Source organism: Apteryx mantelli, chromosome 4, assembly GCF_036417845.1.
Source record: "Apteryx mantelli isolate bAptMan1 chromosome 4, bAptMan1.hap1, whole genome shotgun sequence".
NCBI lineage: Eukaryota > Metazoa > Chordata > Aves > Apterygiformes > Apterygidae > Apteryx > Apteryx mantelli.
Genome location: NC_089981.1, coordinates 35053046 through 35075539, shown reverse-complemented (window position 1 = coordinate 35075539; position 22494 = coordinate 35053046). Strand labels below are relative to the sequence as shown.

Here is a 22494-nt window from a genome sequence, read left to right as displayed (position 1 = left end):
CTACCATTCAACCATTTTAATTCTGGAACAGTGCCACCCTTACTTATTCCAGGTGAGGAATTCTGAGTTAAGGATATATCCATAATTAACTTTGGAAATCAGGAACTTTCTTTCTAGTACAAATTATGTTTCAACACTTCTCTTATAGAAATTCATTATGTCAGCTGGGAATTATTTTATTCCTGCCTCTAAATTAACTACTGTTATGTTACAGCTATCATTTCTTCTGAAAGTCTACATGACTGATCTGTTTGTTGTTCACTCATTAGCATCATCCTTTCCCTTTCCTAGGCCACCAACTCTAATTTTGAAAACAGCCATCATTACACCTAAAGTTTAACTGGAATGGAATTGGTTGATCAATTCGGTTAAGCCTTAATCTTATTAAGTTCAAAATATAACTACAGTTGTCTTCAGTGGTTCCAAAATTTCCATCTCTCTGCAGCAGTTGAGAGTATTGAGTATTCTCAATACTACTGAGAATAATTCCTGTGCAAGGTGTGGGTCACTAAATGCGCAGGATTATAATAAATCTAAAACTAGTGGTTGAGGTGAAATGAAATCCTCCACTACACCAAGTTTCAGTATGCACAAAGGAGATTGCAGTTGAAGTTTCGAGATGTTTCATTATGGATTTTTTTCATTTCTGATGTCTATGTAGGAGCCTGAATACCTGCAAATTGGTCAGGAATGCCTTTTCAAGAGGTATACATAACTTCCTCTTATTATGAGTCTGCAGGGTAGTAGAAATTTGCTGGAATACTTCTTGTTCATAGTCCAGTGAACATGTGGCTGATGCAGAAAGTTTTCATTTTACAGTTGGGATAGCTCTACTTTGACAGTTTTCCTAGTGAAGCAAAAATCCTTCTACCTTAAGTATGAGAAATCACTTATTTTAAAAGTGTCTATGTTAGCTTAAAGGATGGGTTTCCACTAATATTGATACAAATTCAATATTAAATATATCCTGCAAACAGAATTATTGGGTGGGAATCATATTTCAAAACAAGCCTTGCCCAGTCTAATTTTTAATCAACAGAAAGGCAGACTAATGCACAAATTCTGCAGCAATCAGAAGTAGTTACATTTTGCAGCATTTTCTCTCTGTTCAGCTATTTTACTTCATCTACAGACATTACAAATGTAGCATCTGTCTTTAGTGAACTCACTAATGAGCAATTGCAGCCTCTCCACCCACTGCAGTCAGTGGAAGTGCTACACATAGCTCTTTGGCTTACAACTCTGCTCCGTAGAAATACTCCTGTCAGGCTAGCTCCACTGGTAGCATGGGGCTGGACATGTGCATCAAAACCTCAGTAGCTGTTAAGCCAGCTATTCCTGCACTTGCTTTTACGCTTCTTCTTCATGAGTATTTTTCATGCCACTATTTTTTTTTTTTAAATAAAATAAGGCTGATAGCAGAGGAAGAACCACATGAATGCAAGTATGCTAATCACTTTCAACTAGAGACAGAGCCTCTTTCCACCTCACTCCATAGCTGCTACACATAGCAAGGGCGCTTTCTCAGTTTCTTGAGTACCATGCTTTGCTCAGGCACTTCAAGGCCTGAGACTGCTAAATCTACTCCTCTGTAGAGCACACTCCTGTGCTACGTGTGCAAAAGCCTCCACTCTCTCACAGGCTGCACAGGACCAAATTCAGTGCTGACTATCACCGATAGCCCTAGTCAAGCTAAAACATTGTTACCTACCCCTGAACTGGCTAAGCTATCTACTCTCATGACTTCCCCGGTCCACAATAATCTCTGAAGACCATTTTCTGGCGGGATTTCTGTTGTGCTTCAACAAGACATTTGATCAAAGCAGACAGTCTTTTATTACATTAAAGTCATTGCTTTCAACATTCTTTAGGATATTTCCAATATGACAAGGTCCAATTGTATGGTAAGAAGTGAAATATTTTATAAATTGCAATCAGTTTCCTTCCAAAGGGAGGGGGGAAACCCCAAACACAAACATGGTATAAGCAAATGTAGGTCTCCAAAGACAGCAAAATAAAACAGGAAGGAAAAAAAAAAAAAGCAAAAAAAAAAGCATGTTGCACGACAGTTAACTAAGTGCTGTCTTTAAGCCTGAAGTTCAACAATGTGAAGTGGAACATCACCATTCTTTTTCAGTTGCCTCTTTTTTATTATTATTATTATTTTTGTCAGTAGTTGGATTGCTATTGCAAACACCTTCACAACATACAAAAAACAAATTTTTTATCCAGAATGTATAAGGTAAGGATTTTTTTTTTTCCTTTTTTCAATCTCATGGGAGTTTAAAAGCAAAAGAGAACAGTAAAACTATGACAACAGCACCTTGACATTGTTTTAATTCCAACGCTATCAGAAGAAGTTAAAAGCAGTAAACAGATATAATACTAACAGGAATAAAGATACTTACTGTCTAAAATGTAAACGGAATGTTTTGGTTCAATTTTTTTTTCTGAAAGAGGACAGTTTATCATCAATTCACAATTGAAGCAGCATGCAATTTTATTTATTTTTTTTAATTTTTTATATTTTCAATTCTTGGCAACGGCGACAAACCACAATGTTATCAAGGAATGTAATGCAGACTTTTGTTTTTTTAAGTTGTGCGCAAATGACTTTTGTTCCCCTTCAGATCATGGGTATGTTTTCAATAAATAGATTGTGGAACCACTGTACTGTATAAACTTCAGTTATACATGCAGTCCATAAAATTATTTTTTACTGAATAATTTACCCTGTTATGTATATATACAAATAGATATTTTTGTCTCCATATAATCTATACAACATGAATCCACTATCTTCCCCTTTTAATGGTTAATGTACATACACAGGAAGTGTCTATTCTTATAAACCGCCAGCCAACTCTCTTTTTATTATCCATGGTGAGAGCTCGCACGTAAGACTGGGTAGTTCGGCACTGGGAGTTCCAGTGCCTCTTGTCTATGCCCCTGCAACCCTCTTTTGTGTACCCCTTGGGGTTGCATTTGGTCTCATAGAAGTATTGCTTCAGTTGGCCTTTGGATACTGGGACTTTTTCAAGGACTGTCACAGTTGCACCGGACATGTCCACTGCAGTCTTTTTCTCTGCTGCCGTTACCCACTCACTCGTACTGTCACATACACTCAGTTCCCCACGGCGAGCTGGGTCAGAGTGGCGCCGGACCCTCATGGACATATTTGCAGCATCCAAGTAGTTTTTGTACTCCTCGAGCAGGAAGAGCAGGGGGGGTTCCAAAGGCACTTGACTGCTCAGCATGACTCGCGACGTGTACAAGTCCGCATCCTTGTTTTCCTCGCTGGGCTGCATGTCCTGATCCTCATCTAGAAGCTCCTCTATGACATGTTCAAAAGTGTCTGCCAGCGACGTCAGTCCTCTTGAACCAGCATTGGGCCCGTTTAGGCTCTCAAGAGTCCCATGGGTCCGCAGACCTGGGTAAGCCAAGCTGCCTTGTCCTCTTACACCAGCTTCTTTCATTGGGGCAGCTTTCATGCAACTGAAGTATGAGATAACCATAGTAAGGAAAAGGATGGTCATCACTCTTCTCACTTGGTGGAACTGTTAGGGAGAAGAACAAGAGAAAAAAAATATTTAACTTACAAGGGACAAAGCAACAGCAAATCCACCTAAGTTGTCATGAAACATAATGCATTTTCTGCAGAGAGCTGCTTCATGCAGCCACAACCCATTATCAGTGATAAAGCACAGTCCTGCATGTACAAAGGTGTTTTTTGATTTCGAGTTTCAGATAAAGCATATGCCAAAAATTAGCAACACTGATAATGGCGATTCAGAGTTCTCATGTGCCAAAATCCTTCCGCAGTAAGTATTACACTAAATACTCTATACACTCCCCATTTATTGACTGATTATACCTATTTCAAGTAATAGCAAAAGCAGTAATAGTAAATGTTGCTATTTAGCAATGCAGCATTTCAGTGATAAGAGGCAGTTTCACACGTCTGTTGTGCTATGAAGACCAGGAGCACTGCCTTTCCTGAAGGGCTGCCAGCAGCCGCTCTCCTGGTCAGCTCCCCGTGGCCTCATCTGCCACCGATCAGGCGAGACTTCCCTTTCCAGCGCAAATGCAAATAATTGATTTTGAAAATCTCTATGCCAGAAATATTTCATAGTTCTATCCTCATGAAACTGAGCAGTGCTGGGATAAATTGCATTTGTATTTTTGAAAGCAACCTTGAAAACACAGGAAGAGGCCATACAATTCTCAGGTCCCAGCAGGTCAATTTCTTGTCTAAAAGTAGAAGGTATGTACACATAAATACAGATGAAGAAAGAAAAGGTCGCAGGACAGTACACTTTTAACCATACTAAATTTAAGCTGAAAAGATAGCTTGCACTACATGAATGCCAGGGAAAGGACTTCTAGATTACAGCCGTGATAAACAGCAAGGCTGAAATGACAGAACCACTGTACCATGTTTTCCCAAGGCCACACACTGCCTGTTCTCATGTAGACAAAACATCTGTTTAAATCAAATTAGATCTCCACAGAGGTTCCTGCCTGAAGCACAGGGCCCAGCATGAATGCCAGGAGCCAAACCAGCCAGCAGTCCTGTGCCATATTTCATACAGGAGTGGTTTGCCTTTGCTTCTCTCATCCTGCCCAAAGTCTGGAGCATGTTACCAGCCACGCTTCAAGGCTCATAACATTTTCAGCTCTGTCCCCATTGAACATGGAGAGATAGCAACCAGGAAGAGTGGAAAAAAAATGGCATTAAGAAAACCCCTCACCAACCTTGGAATTAGCAAAACTCACTCCTATCAGCACTCAAATCAGTTTAACTTGTAGGACTGTTTCCTCCCATGTGCTTTGCTTGGTCTTTAAGCATTGCAAGTTCCTGAGGGCAGAAATTGTTTCCTCCTGAAGCGTAGAGTACATACGTTAGGTACTACTGTAACAAGAAACCCCCAAATCCTGCTGTAACCAAGAGCTATACTTTCTGGCTGATCCCTGTGTGCTACTATGACATCCAGCAAGTCCAGTTGTTATTTTTTCCCCCCTTCGATCCTGGCTCTCACCAGTTCTGCTTGCTAGAAAGCAATGGCATTGTTCACATTTTTGAAGCAGCAGCTAATGCTTGTTTCTGAGCTTTTGAAGTTCATTCGGAAGTACCTCATACTTGGCAGAACTCATTGGAGTAAATGCTATTTCTGTTTGCCAACAGGGTGCTATGTAAAAAGCCTTACTTCATCTCCTGCAAATATGCTATGGGAAACTAGTACTCTTAAGATTTGAACTTGAAAAGACAATCTATCATAAAACATAAAAAGAAAAAGCAGCATGTACTCAAAAGGCACTACCCAAAATTTAGGTCTGAAAATTTACTCAATGAAGGGTTCATGGAAGAAGGGATTGTTTGGGGGAGCAGGGTTGAGGTTTTGCCCCCTCCCTCCCCTTTTTTTTTTTGCTAAACCACATTTTGGCTAAGAAATCGCTCCCCACTAGCACAACTATTCCTTCATGCCTCCCTCTTTCTTCCTGTTTAAAAGTTTATTGTGGCATAGATTTATTAAGATTAAACAAACCTGACATCTGTGACTCACAGGAACATAGTGTTTGCTCTAACCATGCAGAACATTAATATTTTGCAGATTTCTTTCATCCTAGGATTTTTGAAACATTTTGCAGAGAATAATATCAGATTTCTTCCTCAGAGGGGAGAAACAGAGACACTAGAGATGCTGAACACCACAACAAGGAAGAAAGATATCACTCTTCCTTTACCAAACAAGGAGAGACAAGACAAGAGGGAGAAGGGGCTGTTCAGCTGATATACAAAGACTGAGCCAGTGGAGCATGCAAAAAAAAAATATATATATATATATTCATATTCATGCACTCTTCTGAAAATTATTTTACATACAACTTCAAATAAACCACATGCTTGCTGTGAGCAATGAACAAAACACAGATCTTCTGGCTCCTAATCAGGTTCCCATTATTTTTATTAGAGTCGTGCCCAGCAGTCCCAGCCAATATCTTGACTCCAGGGGACAGATTCTGTCTGAGCACATAGTACCCAAAAGGGCCAGTCCAAAAAAGGTACGATGCAACACAAGAGGCACCAGAACAAGCACAAGAGAAAGAGGAGCTTGCACCCATCAGCTAAGCACACCACTTGGACACTTAACATTTGCTTCTCAAATTAGGCAGGTTAACAAAGGATAGAACAGTTACTGGAACAGGCCACATCCTTATCACTGGGTTGTTTATTTATCATGGTAGCAAGGAACTTGAAGGGAATTGAAGTTAGTAGAATAGCAGCTCTGCAACTTAATTTGTGTTGACAAAGACTGAGGAGAAGCAGAGATGTGCAAAGAAACTCACCACTTGACTCCAATAATCCCTAAGTATCCTCTGCCAAATTGTGGCTGGTCACCATATCTCATAGTATTTCATATCTCATGTTAAGTTAACCCTTCCTTGATGAGCTTTACCCTCCATTTAGAAGGGGAAGTGCCTTCCTAAATCTGATCCATTTATATCCCATCCTATGACATCTGACCGCCACTATTATCCGGGTTAGCCAGAAACAGAACAGAGACTATGAAAACCAACAACACTATGACAGCAATAACATGCTGACAATACCCCCCAAAAATGTGTTCCTCTAAAGGCCACCCCTCTTCCTCCCATTTGTATCAACATAAGAGTATGTCAAATTAAGTTTTAGCAGTGCAGATTGCTAGCAAGTGAACGGAGAGAAAACATCTACTTCTCTGTAAATGAGTCCCAGATAAAGCACAACTGTATAAGCAGGATGTGAAAAGATTCTTCTCCGTATGTTGACAATAACTTCAGCAATATACACAGCTCTTGTCATTGGCAGCAAAATGATATCAAGTGAGTTAATACGAGGAAATAGTATTTTAATATCTAGGAAGCCTCTTCATCTTAGAGGCCACAACAACTTCATCGTAGAAGTAGTTGTTCAAAATCTGCTAGTCTTAATATGTTATAGTGGAGTAAGACTTAAATCTCACTTCATGGCTAAAAACCCACAACCTTTCAGCTAATTTTGAATTGACTCATGAATGCATGGTTCGTATCTCACTTAATGAGGCAGGACTAATATTCCAATGCAGTGCCAAAAAGGTCAACGGAAACACTGGATAGCAGCTTCCAGTCCTCTCCCTCCTCCTTCCCAACTATCAAACCTTCATTATATGGTAAAGATTAGAAATACTGCCTGCTCTGTTACAATAAATGTCTTGTAAACCCCAGGCACTAACAGACAGTGTACACCCTTCCGATTATGAGCCAGTCACTGGGACCCAGAGTGGAAATGGAATGGCAGAAAGCTGTATTTCTCCATTTTCCCAGCACGCTGCTGGACGAGCTACTTTCCCTTTTCATACAGAAAATACCCACCACGATGAGGCCTTGCACAGAGATGCCTCAGCATTTCTGTGTACACCCACAACTGACACCAACCCAGTACACAGAGCAACCATCTCCCATGGAGGCTCACCACAACTCTCAAACTTTAGCCAAAGTGACCTGCCCGAGAAAGCCTGTTCTGAACACATCAACACAACTGAACGCCAGACAGCAAGGAGTAACCACAGCCACTTTTAGTCAGATGCACGACTAGAGGAAAAAAGAAAAAAAAAAAAGTCACTGATTGATATAGCCTTACTCTGTAATTCTGTAAGGTATCCACTCACTTCTCAGCTGTAGGAGATTCAGATTTCTAATTCCCACATTCCACAAAGACTACTGAAGGCTGTAGTTCTTCTGCAGTCCTTCTGTTCAACTATGTCACTGTGCATACAGGATCTAAAATTAGTAAGACACTTCTCTAGGAAAGGGAATACTGGTTCTGTCGCTGTCCCATGGATAGTTGCATACAATGACTGCCTTCTTTAAAATAGATATATGCTATTTAAAATAAATACATGCTAGCCTCACACAACTCCATCAGGTCATACAAGATGCGTCCGGCAGAAAAAACATTTGAGTCCTGAATGCAGTCCATTCTCATGGCAGCAAGAACATCCTTCCTTCTCTATTGCAGCGCAGCAAAGCTGAAGCTATGAAAAAGAGGTCACCCATCATGGACCAGATCTCAGGAAGACATGACCTAGTTTGTACTTCAATGAAGTCCATAGAATTACAGCCAGAATAAGGCCACATAATTGTGGCAGTAGTCTCCATTAATAGGAAGAAGGCTTGTTAAATGAAGGTCATGTCAATTATCCACAGCTAGTTTACATATGCAGTCAATTACCTATCTGTACTATTTACTTCAATATTTGTATTTAATGAGAATTCACTAGTTAATTGTTTTAGTTCATTATTTTTAGTTATTTTCAGCAGAAATATAACAGCTTAACAGGTTGTATTTCCAGCAGGGAGACCTGAGGAATAGCTGTGAACATGAACTTGCTGCTCTGCATCCTGATATTCAAGTGATATGGTTATGAAAGTTGAAATAACTTTCTTTCAGTAGTGAATAGGTTCATAATGCTTTAATCTCCAGAAAGGAGTGTGCAGTGGAAGATAAAATTAGAAGCAAGAAGACATTCTTTTCTGCCTTGCCATTTTCTAAGACCTTTATACAAAAGTTCAATTCACTAAATACTACTGAATGGCACAGGCATGAGTTTCTGCTCTACACATCATTACCGGAGCGTGTGAACAGATACAAAATGGGATGCATGTCAGCACATGATTTGCGAAGACTAAATGTACTGAGAACAAATAGTATTAACCTTTAACACATGCATAACTGGATGTCTGACGCACTCTGGTTATCCTTAGGGCTATTTATGCAGCAAAGTATATAATTAATTTTTATTACTGAAAATAAAGCAACCTCCCCCCCCCATACATACACATGCACACCCACACCCAATTTGTATTCTTATAATTTCCTGCTTCATATCAGGAAGAAGAAACACATTTTATTTTTATTCTCTCATGTTGGTTTTCCCTCAGGTAATAAAAATCTATCTAGCCATAATGCCAGAGATGGCAGAGACCAAGTCAGAACCATTTTAAAGACTAAGATAAATTGCAAGCAAATTTACAAGCAGTTTGTAAACTACAACATTTAACATGAGAAATTTTCTTTCATCTTATGCTGTTGACTGTTGCCTGTGGTACAGCCTCTGAGAAAAGCAAAGAAACTCCAGCAATACTTATTATTGACTCTGAAGAAATATGCATCTGTTTATGCACTACAAGCAGTTTTTGGGGGGTTCCTAGGTTTCACTGGACAGTCTCCAAAAAAGCGTACAAAAATCACAACCACTCCCATTGGCCGGGGGGAAACAAAGAAAATAACAGCAAAATAAAAAGGCCATGCTGATCTTTCACTGAATTATGGATCAGATAGTCTCCTAGAAACTTTCTTTATACTTTTCTGGAGATTCAAAAAGCCACAGAAAGGGCACATTGCTGCTCCAAAGCTCTGGGAAAGAATTCAGCTGCTCTAATGTGTACAGACCAGACAGTCCCTTCATTACAAGCACATTTGTACTTGAATTTGCCAAGTACCAGACTACAAGGGGTTCCCAGTCAGATTTCTGTCGGATGGATCTCAGACCCATTCTGCCCATATGAGAAAACAGGCAGGATCAGTTTTGGCAGTATGTACAAGTGAGGGAATAGCAGGCCAGACTCACAGATGGTATCAGAGCTTTCAGAGAGACAACACCCATAGAAGAGAACAGATGTGCACTATTTTTATACTTTTATAATGGGAATTGATTACTGTGCCAGTGACACACATACTGCTTTTCCAGCTGTTTATGCAGTGTCCTGCACAAGGGGTACTCAAACTGCACTGGGGTCTGTGATCACTACCGTAAAAAAGGGAAAAGAAACTCAGCTCAAAAAGGTACACACACACACACACACACCCATATATATATACACGTCACTGCACATATCAAACACAATATGCTTTACTGTAACATTTTTTGCCACAACTAGTTTCATGTTGAAATATCAAGCTATATAGTGTAAGTCCCTCTCAAATCAAAGAACTACCAGCAGGTTTAATTTTGCTTCTCAGGAGTATCACGGGTAGGGTAACATGCCATACTCCTAAAGCCATGCCAGAAACACTGTCCTGGGGAGACGTGAATTCCAAGACCAAGTCCTAAGCATTAGCAAATTCCAATTTCTGAATAGCTTTCAGGTTTAGAAAACTGCATGCAGCCATTTTAGAATATTCCTCATGACAAATTCATGCCATTACTACGTTCATTCAGAAGTAATATTTTATGACCCTTCTGTGAAAAGGAAATTCACCTACAGAATAGGTTATCTGAAAAAAAACAACCACAAAATCATTCCATGAAATAGTTACTCCATGCCAAGATATTATCTGGGTCCTCCATGAGAGTAGATAATTACAATTCTCTGAAATCATCCACTTCAATAGCCACTGCAGCCTTATATAACGCTAATTCAGCCTGAGCACCAAACATTAGTGCGGAATCTCAGACCTCCGAGCGGCATCTGCGGTTTGTCTTCCATTTTGCTCCTGCTCTGCGGTACGAAATACTGCGCTGCATCGTCACAGGACTAAGCTGTTCTGCCAAGTACACACATGAAGCTCCCACTGAAGGCAGGGATAATTGGCATCACGAGCAGGAACAGAACGGAGCGTGTTGCGCACAAACTAGCGCGAGTTGGATCCTTAGCAGAGTGACATGTGTCCAGCAGCCCTGTAACAACCCAGAAGCTGCTGTACCACTTGAGCTTGGATCTGAAGAGTGCCTATAAATTATTGAACAGCATGTAAAACAACCCACGCGCCCATCAGTTCTGCTAGTGGCAAGTTTCCTAGGACCTATAGAACATTATGCACTCAACAGGAACCTAAGTGAAGCTTAGCCAAGGAGAACTAATGGTTAAAAGAGGCACGTATCACATGGATCTCTTACCTGTGGGTCGGGCAGGCAGGGCTTTCCCTAGAGTAAAGGGCGAGGGCAGCCCATTTGGTGCCAGATACTTACCTTGGCTGAGACCCTGACTGTGGGTGGTAATGCTGTGAGGGAATACCTTGCTTTTAGCCACAGTCAGTCCTCGAAAGGAACCAGATCAACAGTGCACCATGATGTGCGTGAACCAGAAACTGGAAATGCCTGTTGTTACAGCCCTGACAGGTAGTAACAATATGCTTGCATTTGCCAGTGGTGTTATCAGTAATCTTTTGGTTGCCGGCCCTCAGGCGCGGCTTTCTCTCAACACGTGCTCAGTCCAGTTGCCAGCACGCCATCTCTGTGGAAGTACTTTCCATACAAGGGCAAGGGATAAAAGCTTACACTGAGGTACCGGAACGGCTTCTGGGAGTATTAAACTCCAAAGCTACGCGGGAACAACCAGATCAGAAACAGAAATCGGTAAGTCTGCAAAGCCACCACAATCTACATTAATGGAATAATGAAAAATTTCTATTAAACAAGGATATAAACACTCATTAGGAACCGAACCCATCTCTGTCACTGCTGCCTGCAGAAGGTTGTTGTGTGTGCCCTGCCCTAACAGCTGCTTTATATCTCTGGAGATAACATTGTTGTTGGAAAATTATGTTAATACATTAATATAACTGTATTGAAAACACTTTGGCAAGAAACACTCTCCTTTCACCACTGATACTTTACTATGACAACAACACAGCAGACCACAGATTTGAAAGCAGTATCATTTTCAGCTATCTTTTCAACATGGTTTCATGCTGAAACAAAGCTTTGGTGATTGCTCTGCTTGCTTCTCTGTCCCATACCTCTTTTAAAAATTTGGGGGCCAACTTCTACCAGACTCAGAGGGATACAAGTTTCTCAGACAACGCTATTTCCACAGTTGCGTGAGAACAGGCACACAGGCAGCAGACACCTCCCCAAATCAGCACCCCTTACCCCACCCCCAATGCAGTGCAGCAGGCAAACCTCAGCCCTTTGGCAGCAGCTGCCAAGCCTGTAAGCATCAGGGCTTACCCACTTACCACGTGGTGTGTCGTTGCTCCAATTTTAGGAGTTTCATAGAGAACCAGGAGGTGTATCTGGCAAAGGTGCAAGTGTAGGAAAACAAGCTTCATTAGCTGCACCACCCAAGGGACAAACATTTTAACAGAACATAAAGAAAGAGAAGAGCCTGCAACCCTGCAGGAAGAAGTCCTTTATCAAACTCCTGCCTTCCCCCAGATGTGCAACGGCACGATTTCTTTTACGGAGGAACATTACACTGTGATTTCTGTGAACACAGCACATTAGCTTCCCCTCCACACACCCCAAAAACTAAAAATGCAAAGTCATGAGCCAGGTAAATCTCAACCTTTTCACTAGCTGCAGCGACCACATGTGGCATCACAGGACACAGCTTCCACCAGGACCACTGGGGTTTGTTGCCATAGCACATTCAAGCGGACACAGTCACTGGCTGGTTTAAAACCATAGCATGCTATTCACATTTATACCAGCTGGGCAGGTGGCCCAATATTTGTGTGGTCGTGAAATGAGATGGGGCCAACGCATGAACTGTCAAGCTAATAGCTGTATCAGAACAAACTGTGGCAGGTTTCAGTGAAACAGCTTCCTCACACTTGAGACTCCTTTGGGATATATGCATATTTGGCAGTAATTATACTCTTGAGAGGAAGGAAAAAAACCAACCCCAAAACAGAAAAAGGTTTGCTAGGTGTGCAGACTGGCCCCTCCCTTCCCCCAACTACATAAGCACAAGTAGCCCAGACATGCCTATAAACAGAAGTATGCAAAATCCAGCCCCAAACAATCTAACTCTCCTCTGCTCTGAACTTAAAGGTGTTTTGTTTCAGAGAACTACACACACGCACACCCCCAACAGCAGAAAGTGGCTTTGCTGCCAATGTACAGCTCTCACTGCAAGAGCCCTTGAGCTCCAAATGGAAGGTTCATATATGCAATTTCAGTCATTAAATAAACATTTCTTTAACTTCAATACCTGTCCCTTCCCATAAGCAGATTCTACTGCCCTGCAGGGAAGGAGAGCCTCTCTTCAAATAGCTGAGAGAAGGGGAGGGGAAAAAAGGGGGGAAAAAAAAGAGAAGAAAGTTGAGTAAAAAACATAACATTACTCTATTGAAAATAACTAACCGTTCTCCCTATCCCAAACCTCTGCACAGTATGATGGATTACAGATTATCTAAAGTCAATGTCCTATCAGAAATCAAAAGCAGAGCTGTCTTTTCAGTGGTAATGAGGTCCTGTAGCTCTAGGGGGAGTGGGGGACTTAAAAAGAGTCACAAGAGAGCGCAGACCTGGTACTTATATTGCTGTGTCTCTCCACGTGTAGAACACTTCTTACAGAATATACCATCAAAGCTTTGCAAAGAGCTTTGCAAACATTCAAACTCAGCATACTTAGGTGAAGGAGGAACTGTATCAGAAACTCCATTTTCCTGATGGGTAGGCTGGAGCACATTAAGAGGTTTAAATAACTTACCTAAGATTGCACAGCAAGTCACTGCTGAACCAGGAAAAGACCCCCTCCCAGGCCCTTGCTTTAGCCACTACACAAAGCTGCCTTAACCATATGTATCATTCACATATTTTGTAAATCTCTCTATGGTAACTTAGATGTCTAACCCAGAAAGAGGCAGGGCAGCTGATTAAAACCTTGGGGGTATTATTTTGAATACACATGCTAGCTCACTTCCATCTGTGTCGTTAATTAGTTCCTGACTGTAGGTTAAATGTAGGGCATGTTGTCACAAGCCTAAGGTGGGGTGGCAGGACCTCCTGCTATTGCCATATGGCTTTCTGTTTCTTCCTTCATTCTTCAGTTTTTAACCTCATGCTTCTAATTTGTGGGCTCAACCATTATATAACAAAGAACAACACAAAAAGGAAAACTAGTGTTAAAATAAGAACATTCTTCACTGTCGAAACCTCCAAGAGGTTTCACTGGAAATGCAACACAACTTCCTGTCTCATCCACAGACTGCTTTCTCCCAGAGCAAATTTGCTATGAAATTCAGTCATTTTCTAGCAGGTACAGCTTGAATACTAACAGGCCTGGTGGCACTCTGCAACTAAAGATTTGCTCCAAAACATTTCATTTAGAGTAGACAAAGTTATTTATTGCATTTTCTAGATCTCATTGCCTGGCTGTTGTTCCATTAACTAGAGGCAGGGGAACTGATTTCTGGTATTTCCAAGCACAGAATTTTGTAACTTTCATAAGAAAAAAACCTACAAAAATATCTGTGTTGAACAAGCTAATGAAGAACCAGGTGATCTGACTTCATGCTCTACGGTTACAGAATTCATGATGCCCCATCTAGGTTTGTCACACTCAGAGGCAGACCTCTTTGGAGACTTGGACCTCTAACTCTTTTTTAATCTTATTTTCAGTATGTTTTAATGGAGGCACATGGAATTGACTCACTGATTCTTGTTCAACATCCTTGCTCATCATTAGTGTTCCTGTTATTTCTGCAGTTGCAACGGCAGAAAAGTAAGGTTGCCATCAGGGCCAGCAGGAATTAATCATTGATACAAAATAAAAAGAGAGAAAAGGGCTTAAAATGAGTGTTCCAAGAAAGCCAGCTTTGTTTCATTCTCTTTGTTTTAAATTCAGATGCCAATCAATAATTTTTAAAGGCTAAAGCTGATTTTCAGACTTATGCTAGGTGTTACACAAAGTTTATTGAGAGGACATTAAGAAGCACCTGCTTATCTTCTCGCACCATTTCATTGGCAGCAACCTGCATACACCATACCAGCACCCTGCTGCTGTAGTGACATGTGAAACATGCCTCTTTGCCTCCCATAAAACAAAAACAATCCTTCTTCACCTGTCTGCAGGACACCAGCTGCCAACAAAAAAAATAATTGTGACATAAACCATAATGGTTATACCCGGAAAAACAAAAATGGAGAAGTTCATATGTGTTTATTTCTAGTTTTGGTTCAACCCATTATAAAGATGAAGGGCTGTCTTGATGTTCAGCAGCAAACCCTTACTGCACCACAGTTTCCTGGCACCAGTTCTGGTGAAGTTTCCTTTGCCAGCTTGAACTTGTCAGTGGTTTTGCTTCTCCTTTGGGCTCATATTGGTTTTCAGTACAAATTCTATCAAATAGCATTTATTTCTTGGCATTTATGGCTCGGCCAAACTGGATTATCAACTGAAAAAGGAATGTAAATAGCAAGTGAAGATCCAAGTCTTAACGCAGGCAGCCAGCAGGCACAATTATCGAGAAATACCACGAAACAAGTCCTGTCGCTCATCTCAACAGTGCCCATACTGGCACTTCTGTAGTTTGGTGACATCTATGACTAAGGGGAGGTTAGTTTACTTACTAATCCAGCCCTTGAATAAAGTTTAGATTTCGTTTCTTTTCATCTCTAGATATCAAGTACTGAACACTCAGTCAGATAGCCATGTCCACTGTAAAGAAGGGCAAACTAAACCATATGGATACTCAATGTTGTACCAAGTTCAGAAAGTAAATGGCATAACTGACTAGAGGATCCAGAGATCATAACCTTTAATTCCCTGATCTAGGCAAAACTGCATTTCTCCAGGAGCTGTTATGTTTAAAGAAGGCAATGTTTTGATCATGTTAGATAAGGCACAATATGTGCTAGAGTTGGGAGAAGATTATGTTTAACACTCTTTTATAGATATATGTACTACGGCAGTCAGCAAGAAAAAGGACTCTAGTCCTGTTCTTAAAATTTTATCTTTAGATGCAGCAACGTGCTCAGTCTTTTGCATGCAGAGTTAATAAAGAGCATCTAGCAACACTTTACTAAAGACTTCTCCTAACTGGTTCTTTTGCCAGAATCTTCTTGCTATGCTACATGCCTATAAAGGACTACAAGCCTACCTGCAGCCCAGTGCGTATGCCGGAGGGGCAGAGAATGGATGGGGAACTCCAGGTGAACCAAGGGTAGCTTTTCAAACACTGCTTTGGTACAACAACTGCTCTCCCTGGTCAACATAATATGGCACAAACAGCCTGCAGTTGCCTCTTCACTTGAATAGTAAATGCCTCTGTGTCACAGCTCCTCAATTTCCTACAGGAAAACTCAGGTCCCTCAGAAGCTATAAATTAAGCACTTATCCTGATATACTTTGCACTAAGAGATTTAAAATACTTTAAGAAATTATCAAGTATCATCACCTAAAAAGATAACCAGTACATGCAGTAGACTAGTGACTTGGTACTTTAAAGGTTCGATGAGATATGAGTTTGCAACCTCTGCTGGGTTTTAGTTGTATTGTGTTTCTTATTCATTGGGCATTTTGAAAGCCATAAACTACCAGTTATTCTAAGAGCCCCAAAATGTACTGTTTCTGTAAAGGTCAGACAGAAATAATTGGACATAAGATTTTGCATTCAGTGCTTAAAGACGGCACATCGATACTCTTTATAAGCTGTTCCTGATAAATTAATTAGGGAACACTGCTTATTCTACTCTCCCAAGTGCAAGTTTTCCTTTGCTATAGCCAAAAAATGATATACAAAATGTATAAATGAGAAGTTGCAGGTTCAAAACAAAACAGGAAATTATATCCTAAAAAGTGAGAGGCAGATTAAAAAAAGTGTATTCCATGTTGTTAGATCTGGGGCAGCAACAAAATACCTACACACGCAATTTAACTTCAGTACTGAATTTTGAAATTGGGAAAACCCTGGATCTAGTGAAACCACACTAAATGCTGTTGTTTGAGTCAATACATGAAGAAAATCAGAATTTCTTCTGATCCACCAAGCATCTATGAAAGGATGCCCCCTACCAAGTAGATTTCAATGAGTTAAAAATCAAATCCTTAAGGGACTGGTTTTACATTGCACTTATTTGGTGCAAGCTTTGGACACACTATCAAGTCTCACCAACACCTGTAACAAACCAGGATAAATCTAACTTGCAAGTATTTCCTTAGATATAGCCTAAAGTTCAGTCAGCACATGACTTACTGAACATGATCCTTCTTGTTTACCTATTTAAGCCACACAAGGAAAATTGTGCAAAGATTAGTTACCTGCATCACCAGAATAGGATTCACAGGTACCACCTTAGTTACACAGAGCTACAAAAAGAAGAAGAAAAAAAAAAAAGCACAACCACACACCTGCTCACACCCACTAAACTTGCTGCTGCCTAATAAAAACAGTTGGGATTAGCAGCCTCCCTCATTTTAATTGGCAAGTCACATGCAAGACAGCCATAGCAGCATATTTGTATCGTGCATCTCTAGGTGGCAGTAGCCACTCAGATTTTGAGATAGCAGGAGATGCTTATCTCAAATTTAGCAACGAGCTTTCCTCCCAGCCTCCTTTCCTAATTTGAAATGTGATCCCCCCTCCCCCATCTCTTCATAATTTATAGTAGTCTGAAGCTGAGTCACAAGGATTTCTCCATTTTCCTAATCAAGTACACAAGAAAAGAAATGAACTGCCAAAGCATTGAGGTAATTTATAGTGTAGAGCACTGAAAGCTTCAAGTCGATCAAAGGACTCGGAGAAACAAATATAAGAACAATCATGCCTTCTGTTCTGTACAAATGCCACGGCCAGAAATAACTGTCCCAATTAACCGGTTTCAGAAAAAATGACTTCTCCGAAAGATGCAGTGTTCTTAACGTGGAAAGTATACAACTGCTACAGCTTTATGGCAGCTGTCACCAGGGCATGAAAATTTACTGTATGAAGTCTCCTTTTGCTTTTTCTAGTTGTCCACAGTACTCATCTTCAGACAGCTGTATCCATTAGTGATGATGCCTAAACTATGCCGTAACGGGACGCTGTGCCACCATTAGTGCAAGTGTTACTAGAGGATGACAATCATGTCTAGTCAGGATCATTCTAGCCAATCCTATGTTTACAACTAATAAAGGGTAGAAACTGTGAGTCAGTTAAATCCTTAACACCTTCCGTATTTCCGACTTTCAACTACATGTTGGCTATTACATTTGGGTACAGCAGTTCAACTCCACCAGTCTATAGTCATCTGATAATTAGGTCCTGAAGGCTAAAAAGAAAAGGCAAATATGATCCTGGCCCTACAGATCACCTACACTTTATGCATATGACTATTTGCCCTGTCATCATAGATGCAATACTCATACAAACAGTGTTCCTCATTTGACTGATCAGAGCTTAGACTTGTAAGCAACAGGGACAGCCTAAAGTTATGCTACAGCACACCAGCCATAAAATAATGACTATAAAATTAAAGTGTTTTCTTCCATCATTGTATATGTTAATATTTCAAAATCAAGTAGCATAAGGATTTATTCTGATAAGATACAAGCTTAGGCACTGGACCGGACTTGCTGGTACAGGAAGACCTGTTATTTATTATTTGCATTACAACAGTGCTGAGGAGTCCTTGTTAGGGACGAAGACTGCACTAGCAGACAACAGACAAGACAGTCTCTACCCCAAGCAGCTTACAAACAACCATAAGAGAAAAGACAAGAGGAGGATAAAGGATATGGGCAAAAATAAGATCTGTGAGCTGATGGACAGCGGGCACAGCTTGCCAGTGACCAGCCCCATTCCAGCTTGCACACGGGGCAGCTTGCTTAGCGCACATCTGTACTGCTCCCTACTGCTGGGAACAAAAGCATTATTACTGGCAGCACCTTCCCAGGTGGGACTGAAGACAGCAGGTTATTGAGCTACTGCTTCATTTAAGCAATATGCAAAAAGAGCCCAGTGTCAGTGCTTTAAAAGCTTCCTTTTAAAGACTGTTCACAGCTAAGCATTACCAAGAATGCCAGTGTATGAACTGATCTCAGAAATGATTGAGAGTTTCCTAATTAAGTAGCAATTCAGCTATTTAGGAGGAACCAAGCACTCACAACATATGCTTGAAAGCAGGTCAAGACAAGTTAGTAATTAACCTATTAAAAGCACATACCCTCTTCTTGTGGCACCTCCACCAATTCACACAATGCCTAACGTGAGATTTCTCGTGTGGGCAGAAGACACATTCTTAGAACAACATTTCAGTCTTTTACACAAACCAGGAAGGCAAATATGTGAAATATTTATTTATTTTTAATAGGAGCACCACACTTGTTCCAGCAGACTAAATTGTTTCTCATCTTCATTCAGGCTTCCACACAGAAGCGATTAGAGTCTTCTGCTTACAACTTTTTGTGACCTGCTTTTATATTTGTACCCTGGAAGAAAGCCACGAACGGAGCTAAACATGCAGCTCCTTATGTTTTCTCACTGTAACAATGGAGTAACAGTTAAAGAAAGTACTATAGATATTGCAAGGAGTTTTAATTGCAGCTACTTTCAGTTTGGCACTGTCACCATAAGCATAGCTTTAAAGCAAATGCACTGATCCTTGTTTTCCTCTACATTCTGTCACATTTTAATGAATCTTTACAATCCTGTGCATCTCTGCACTATGTTTTGTAGTATTCCTGCGTACTGTAGTACTCCTGTAGCACTACAACATAATGCCTTAATTTTTAAAAGAACATTGCTAAAATTGAACTTTTTCAGTTTAGCCTCTCCCAAGATAAAAATCATTGCCTGTTTTACTCCACTATTTCCCTTATTATATCTGGATTATTCAGATAAAGTATTCTTGATCCTTCTGACCTGCTTTACCCTGACTTCAGAGCCATAAAATGCCAGGATCTACTCTGCAGTTCTAGAAAGCAAAGAACACTTGCTATTTGAACAGAAGGCGCACTACTTACAAATGGGTTTTCCCAGCTGTGGTTCAGCAAAGTTGAACATTAAGTGGTAGTACTACAGCAGAAAATTGTTTTGAGTTACAGAGCCCTGTAGAAAGGCTCCTCTTGTTTCAATTTTCATTACGTAAATAACTGAAACAGCTACCAGCTCCTTCAAGCTATTTTCTACTTGAAGGGAAGCTGTGGCTTGCCCCGAGACCTACGCAAGGGGCAGTACCCTGTCCTGCGCTGTGGGAGCAGGGCAAAGAACGGCACCGTTTGCCTCCCCCTCTCCTGCACACCAGGTTTGCTTACCCAGCTAGCGTCCTGCCACCCCACACACGTACTGCTGTCACACCTGGGACAGCTGCTACCTCTTCTCGCATGCCAAACCATGCCGTATGCAGCCTGGATAAAGGCAAGAGCACCCTTTCTGCACCCTCACAGTCTTTCGCACCCAGGCTACAGTCAGGCCTATAGTCATCACTGGAGTCAGATTTTCATACAAGCGCTCGCAGGCGGTACTCTTCCTCCACAAGTACAGCCATTGATTTATGTTAGACTGGCCAAAGGGTAAGGCACTACCTGACACAGATGCAGGGAAGAGAAGCGGGCGCTGAATCGATACGATGACCTTTCAGTTTGAGATGGCGGATTATACATAAACAAAGCAAACTCTCCGCTTCTGCTAGCCAACAGCTACTCAGGCTAACTTAGTTAGGTGAAAGCTGCTTATGTCTATGAGCAAGGGATTCGTTGTCCGGCCCTTTGCTTGTATCTGAATATATATAAAGACAACCAAGGAAATTCATTTTATGTACTTATCACACCATGAATTAAAGATTACATAAATACTTGCTCAAGAAAATGTATCACCAGGATAGATTCTTTGCATTCATTAGAACTGTGTTACTAGAAACATGAATAAGTAATGACTATTGATCTCACAAATAGTAATAACCTCAGAACAGCAAACTATAATAAACTGAAAAGTACATATTTTAACTGTAATGCACAAATCAAGACACTAATAGCATCTCTTATAGAAATAAAGAAAAAGAGTGTGACCCACAACCGTAACACCTCATGCTTTTAATCTTATAAAAGTAATACAAGAAAAAAAGTCAGTGGGATAGTGCAAGGCTTTCAAAACAGTAATTAAATCTTTGGCCAGCCAGCAAAATTCCCTGTCTAATGCCAATTTCTTTTTGGCTGGAGGATAAATGTTTTCCATATCAGTACAAAAGTAAAACAAACCGCAAACACCTAAGCTTTTCCCTCTCTCTTTCCTTCTCCCTCGTACATTAGGGAACGCAAATATATCACTTTGACTTGCTCAAAAACAAAAAAACTTCCTCTTTAGGAAGTGTCCCGCTCTCATTTCGGGCTTCAGCTGAAGACAGTAGATGCGGAGGACAAAGACTTTATGGCACAGGAATTCCAGTTATGGTAACCAGCATGTTTTAGATTCCAGGAAAGGTTACGTTTCAACAAGTGTATCTTTCCATGCACGTCTCGCACCTCCCCGGCAGCGCGGTGCCTCCGCCGCCCCCCCGCGCCCGCGCCGCGCCGCTCCGCCCGCCCCGGCCACCCCGCACCGCCCCGCACCGCGCCGCCAACTTCGCCTGCGGCTCTGCGCCATCGCGGTCCCATTAAGCGCCGGGGAAGGAAACGAGGCAAAGCAAAACATCACCCGCCCGCGGGGCAGCCCAGCGGCGCGGCCGCGCGACCGCTCAAGCCCAGCAGCCGGCGACACGTGAACTCACAGCCCCGCTTCGCAGCGCTCCCCGCGGCCGGAGCTGCCCCGCCGGGCGCCGCCGCCGCCGCCCGCAGGACGCCCGCCGAGGCCGCGCGCGCCCTCCGCCCCGCCGCCGCGCGCCCGCCGCCAGGGGGCGGCCCCCGCCGCCCAACGGCCGCCCAACGGCCGCCGAGCCCCGCGCAGGGCGCGCGCCCGCGCCGCCACCGCCACCGCCACGCGGGCAGGCTGCGGAGCCCGGCGCGGCCCGGCGGCTCTGCCCCGCGGCCGGCGGCGCCCGCTGCTTCCCGTTCGCCGGCCATCGCGCCCCTGCTGCCCCGCGCCCGCCCGCGGCTCCCCGCGCCGAGCGCTCCTGCCGCCGCCCGAACAAAAGCCCCCCGGGGCCGCCGGGCGCCCACCGGGCCGGCAGGTGCGGGCCGCCCCGGCCGGGCACAAAGGGGCCGGGGCCGGGACCGGGCCGGAGCCGCCGCCCCGCTCCGCGCCCCGGCCCGACTCGCCCGGGCGGCCCCCGCGCCCCCCGCTCTCAACTTCGCCGTCGGGGCGCCGCGTACCTCGTCGTCCACACAAAGCCTGGCCGGACCCTCCGGGAAGTCACATCCTCACCGGGGCGCCCAGTCCCGCCGCCGCCGCCTCCTGCCGCCCCGGCAACACAGGAGACGGCTCAAGTGTCTCATCAAACCTTTATGAGGGGCGGGAGGGCAGCGCCGCGCCGCGCCGAGCCCCGCCGCGTCCCCCCCGCCGCCGCCGCCGCCGCCCCGCGCTGCGCCCCTCGCTCGGGCGCCCGCCGCCGCCGCGCCTCCGGCCAGCGGCTCCGTCGGGCCGCCGCCGCCGCCGCGCCGCCCCCGCCCGCCGGCCGCCCCGCCCCGCCCGGCCCGCACCGGCCCGGCCCCGCACCGCGCCGCCGCCGGTGCCGGTACCGGCACCGGCACCGGCACCGGCTCCGGGTGGGCGGGGGTATTAGTTTACTTGTCAGTGCATTAAACAAACCGGATCCACTTAAACATCGCTCCCGCGCTGACCCGGTCGCGGCGCGCCTCCCGAGAATGCAATCAAGATAATAACGGGCATTG

General features: G+C 43.1%; 1 protein-coding gene across 3 annotated transcripts; it reads right to left on the bottom strand.

Moving 5' to 3' along the window:
* Positions 1–1718: 1718 nt before the first annotated feature.
* Positions 1719–22152, bottom strand: BDNF (brain derived neurotrophic factor). Of its 3 annotated transcripts, none has more exons than XM_067295531.1 (2): positions 22104–22152; positions 1719–3557 (listed from the first exon to the last, which is right to left on the bottom strand). In XM_067295531.1, exon 2 carries the CDS (start codon positions 3534–3536, stop codon positions 2796–2798), a length of 741 nt encoding a protein of 246 aa, XP_067151632.1. In that variant the 5' UTR covers positions 3537–3557; positions 22104–22152; the 3' UTR covers positions 1719–2795. The 3 variants fall into 3 exon arrangements, with proteins under 3 accessions (XP_067151632.1, XP_067151631.1, XP_013814753.1); XM_067295530.1 differs by lacking the exon at positions 22104–22152 and adding an exon at positions 21976–22089; XM_013959299.1 differs by lacking the exon at positions 22104–22152 and adding an exon at positions 20254–20271.
* Positions 22153–22494: the final 342 nt, after the last annotated feature.

What these genes read in the sequence shown, in the direction of transcription:
- BDNF (XM_067295531.1), bottom strand. Translation starts at nt 3,536, where the DNA reads ATGACCATCCTTTTCCTTACTATGGTTATCTCATACTTCAGTTGCATG.